This window comes from Tachysurus fulvidraco, chromosome 14, assembly GCF_022655615.1.
Source record: "Tachysurus fulvidraco isolate hzauxx_2018 chromosome 14, HZAU_PFXX_2.0, whole genome shotgun sequence".
NCBI lineage: Eukaryota > Metazoa > Chordata > Actinopteri > Siluriformes > Bagridae > Tachysurus > Tachysurus fulvidraco.
In genome coordinates this window covers 1,481,119-1,486,118 of record NC_062531.1, presented here as the reverse complement: position 1 = coordinate 1,486,118, position 5,000 = coordinate 1,481,119, and the positions used below count along the sequence as shown (strand labels likewise).

General features: G+C 40.3%; 1 protein-coding gene across 1 annotated transcript in view; it reads right to left on the bottom strand.

Annotated features, from left to right (window-relative positions):
• Nucleotides 1-2,488, bottom strand: part of LOC113635324 (zinc finger protein GLIS1) — a 58,384-nt gene extending 55,896 nt beyond the window's left edge. Inside the window, exons 1-2 of the mRNA XM_047799927.1 lie at nt 2,461-2,488; nt 1,249-1,399 (exon numbers count right to left, since the gene is read on the bottom strand). Coding sequence (XP_047655883.1) covers nt 1,249-1,399; nt 2,461-2,488 — 179 coding nt within the window. The remainder of the gene's footprint in view (nt 1-1,248; nt 1,400-2,460) is intronic.
• Between the last annotated feature and the right edge of the window lie 2,512 nt (nt 2,489-5,000).

Here is a 5,000-nt window from a genome sequence, read left to right as displayed (position 1 = left end):
ATTGCCGCAGTTCTGAGGGCAGATTTCTCTCAGGAATTGGAGGGAATTCATAATTGTGGCTCTGTGGTGTGCCTCTGAGTCTCTTCATGAATAAATAATACAGGAAATTTGGCCCTAGTCATAGTTATGAAAGGGTATTTAAGACTAAGACGGGACAGTACACTGTGTGTGTGTGTGTGTGTGTGTGTGTGTGTGTGTGTGTGTGTGTGTGTGTGTGTGTGTTTGACATGCTTTTGATGATGGTTCATCCTGGTCAGATAGGAGTCAGAGGATAAGAGGCAGGATAAATGGTGACAATGGCGGCCATTCTAGCGGGAATCTTTGGCCAGTTGAATGGAGCGAGCTCATGTTTCCTGGTGTGTTGCTCTGATCTTCCACATAATCAGTCCTGTCATTTGGCTCATTATGGATTTTGTGCAAAGCTCCTGAGTGACGTGAGAAGCCCCCTCCCCCCCCCTCCCCCACCACACCCCCCTCTCTCATTTCTTGGCCCACTTTCTTTCAATTTTCTCCCTTTACCTGAACTATTGCCTCAAATTATTACTTTTTTAATTATTCCACATGCAGAATCAAAGTTCCTGTTCAGCTAACAGCTAACTACTAATATGAGTACAAAGTGATTCACCTGAGTCTAACTCATCTCAGTACAAAGTGATTCACCTGAGTCTAACTCATCTCAGTACAAAGTGATTCACATGATTCTAACTCATCTCAGTACAAAGTGATTCACCTGAGTCTAACTCATCTCAGTACAAAGTGATTCACCTGAGTCTAACTCATCTCAGTACAAAGTGATTCACCTGAGTCTAACTCATCTCAGTACAAACTGATTCACCTGAGTCTAACTCATCTCAGTACAAACTGATTCACCTGATTCTTACTCATCTCAGTACAAACTGATTCACCTGAATCGAACTCATCTCAGTACAAACTGATTCACCTGAGTCTAACTCGTCTCAGTACAAACTGATTCACCTGAGTCTAACTCGTCTCAGTACAAACTGAATCACCTGATTCTAACTCATCTCAGTACAAACTGATTCACCTGAATCGAACTCATCTCGGTACAAAGTGATTCACCTGATTCGAACTCATCTCAGTACAAACTGATTCACCTGACTCTAACTCATCTCAGGTGAACCTGATTAAACACCTGATCATGTGGAGGTTCAGGAAGCACATGAACATTCTTCTGGGTCTATCTGTAGAGGTTGGAGAGTTTTATTTGAAGATGTTAGCAGATGTTACCTGGAGTCCACTTCACACTGCGTTCTCTGGTCGTATTGAGGTCCAGAAAGAGCCGGCAGGTTCAGTCCACAGCGCAGTAAAGCACACTCCTCCACGGATAACTCGCTCCCTCCATCCTTCTCGGAGCAGAACGAGACACGGCCGACGTTTGCTGCATGACATCAGAGTTACAGATGTCATTAAGTAGTGAAGCAAACGTGTCAAATTCATATTCGATTAAAAGCAGCAATAAACTGAACACAGACACCTTCTACATTTGATTCAAGTTTTAGTTTCTTTTACACATCGATCGATCGATTGATTGATTACTCATCAGACTTTTCATCCACAGAGACAAATAAAAACATCGTTGTTGTGAAACTGAGACCAAGTCCAAAGACAAATGTGGTGTGTGAGTGCTGAGTCAGGAAATGAAGTGAGAACACAGAGATGCCAAAAGGCCTTCCAACACACACACACACACACACACACACACACACACACACACACACACACACACACACACACACAAATACAAAATATTGAAAAAAGGTTTTCCAAGAATTGCAATTTATATGAATATTATTTAAAATATTCCTTAGGGGTGTCAGTAATTTTGGTGCATGTGATATTGTTTAAGAAAGCAGTCGGTCTAACGAGGACGATTTGTTTTTGTCAGAACAATGAGAAATTGTTTTCTCCTGATGTTTGCGAAATCTAAACTGTTGCATGTTTATTTTACAATTACAAGTTTGGATATAGTTTATGAAGGGTGCCAATAATTATTGAGTGCACTGTGTATAAACACACAAATATATATAATTCCAAAAGCCAATAATTATTAACACACACACACGCATGCACACGCACACACACGCACGCACACGCACACAGAGCTTTGCATTCAAAAGTTTTGGCACCCCTGTCCAAATCACATATATATTGTGAATTTATATGTAAAAAGAAACAAACACAAACTCTGCAGCAAAAGTTGTTTTTTTTGTTTTTTTGTTTTTTTAAAGAAAATTTCCTGCAAAAAATGACGCATAGTCATTTGAATGAAGTCTAATACAAAGTTTGGACAGACTTCATCTAGTACGGTCTCAGAGGCTAATTTTGCTCAGGACTCGAGGCAGGTGAAGAAGTCCATCAGAATTCCACAGAATAAAAACTGCACGTTTGAGTTTCTCTGAAACATCAAGCAGCTGACTGAGGATCTGTAAATGTTCCTACAGCTTCCACTAAACCCCAGAAACGCCATAAAGGAAGGACAGAGCTACGTTTTACTGTGGAAATCAGGAATCGATCTTAAAGATCAGTGGCGTTGACCAAACGTGATCCTGCATGTTAGAGTCATTAGAAGAAAACATTACCTGCAACATCTGAATCTAAATGATATGTAAATAAACCAGTGGCACAGAAGGAAGAATAGATTTAAGTGAATATCAGTAAATTCTGGAAACAAAAGTGACACGAAAGAGTAAAGACGATAAAAAAAATGGATTGGCTTCTCCAACAGTTCAGAGATCCACCATGAACTACGGCAAAAAACTCTGATGTAGTGAAGAATGATCCTCACGGACCCCTGAGAAGATCTTAACCCAAGCGAACACAGGGTGAAAATTCATTAATCGATAAAAGAAAGACTTGTAACTGGATAAAAAAAAGGCAATGTCTCCCAAAACAGCTGTTAGTAAGCATCGAGTGGTGGGGTGCCTAAACTTTTGCACGTGCCACGAGAACCTTATTTATCTATGTGTTTAATTTCAACAAATATAAAGTAACTGCAAATGAACGTCTGAAAAAATACGATTTTTTTGAGCTGCACCATGTGGCCAGGGTGCACAAACTTTTTCACACACAGAAAAAAAACAAAAAACCAAGCAGAGCTCGAGAGCAGGCTCGTTTAGAGAAGCTATAAAAATAAATCAGATAATAAAAGATGATAAAATTAGGAGCTGATTCTGGATCAGTGGAGCGGTGAAATCAAACGGCATTTAAAACCTCTGAAATTTCCTCGTTTTCTTTTACACGCTAACGTCACCAACGTGAACCTCCACGATTCGTCCGGCGAGCAAAACAAATATTTATTATATTATTTAACTCAAAACTTTTAGTATTTTTTAATTAGCTGGGAAACAAAGATTAACAAGTCAATAAAAACAAGCAGGCTCTGAAGCTAACGTTAGCTAAACCCTTAAAAATTCATAGCCTGGAATTTCAGGTCATAAAAATCAAACTCGATTTATAACATATTTATAAAAAAAAAAATCCACTCGAGTCTCAATGTTTTGTTATTTGTTAAAAATCAGGAGTTTTCTGATGGTAGATGGAAGATGGAACATACTGTAATGCTAATGATAGTTAAGCTTCTCTTGATCAGGATGAAATGATCACCAAGAATGATCAGAAAGTTCTGTTTAGTTATTAAAGGTGCGGTCTGCGTTTTTTGAAAGCCAATGTTGACATATAAAATCACCAACACAAACACGCCCCTAACCCAAACGGGTCCCACCCCTGTATCGATAGCTCCGCCCACACATACGTACGTAACCCAGGCGACTAACGGAAAGAAACGTGTCTTTATCATAGCTGAAGGGAAGAACAATACGATTGTAGATAAACAAACAAGCAAAAATGCCACACGAGCATAATGATGTAAAGGACAAAGGCATATATTAGTTCTGTGTAACAAAGCAAAACCAACGTTACTCACCTATCGAGAAGGAAAAAAGCGCCTCGGCGTCTTAAGTAAAGTCGGCCACATATTCACAGGTCGGAGTTTCCCGAGTCGATAACTCCTGAGCTAAACGCTGTTACTACACAAAACGCGGTTGTAGCTGCCTCTCTACATTACTACGATAGAAAAGAGGTGTTATTTGTGTAGTAACAGCGTTTAGCTCAGGAGTTATTGACTCGGGAAACTCCAACCTGTGAATATGTGGCCGACTTCCTGCTCCTTCAGTTCTCTCCAGCGCTGGAAAGCTGATCCTATATTAACACGTCCTACTTCTTGTCCTTATCGTAAGTCTTTCTTCTCTTTCTTTCTTTGTTTTTATCCTCCATGTCGATGTTAAAACCGCTTTCTGCTAATGTCACACACGCGCACCGAACACGCTCTCCGCCCATATCGACAAGACACGCCCCTTTCTGCTCATTGGCTACACGTTAGTTTTGTATTTGTTTACTATTCGGCCCGACTCGGTTTTCTGAAGCGTTTCTCAAAAATCGGAGACCGCACCTTTAACACACTTCTTCCGAACGTCTTCTTTCACCTTCTGAACGCTTCTTCGGTCCGTATTTTCTATCCCAGACGGAGCGATTGTGTTTCAATGCAGTGGATTGTGGAGCCCTGAGACTGGAGTCTCAGAGCCTGAGCTGTGTGGAGCAGCTTGAGATGATCAGATCACTGATTAAAAGCTCTGTGGTGATGATCAGAAGGTCAGATGTCCACGCTGCTGCTGCTGACCTTTAATCCTCACTGCTACGGTTTCACCCTATAATATCTGCGGAAGTGGGAAATCCTCCTGGAAATTTCCTACTTCGGTCTGAGAGAGATGGAGGTTCTTTTAATTAACTACCAACAAGTTTTCTTAATCTACTTCAACGAGGTAAAGAACAGAGAAGGTTCATCAGGTCAGTTTCACTTTTTGGTGTTTTTAATCGATTTATGAAGTGAATTTAATCGTTGCGCTTTACACCGTAATCAAACCGTTTCTCTCCTATTGGTGTTTAAATATTAACCTAACATTTAATACCTCGAACACATGACT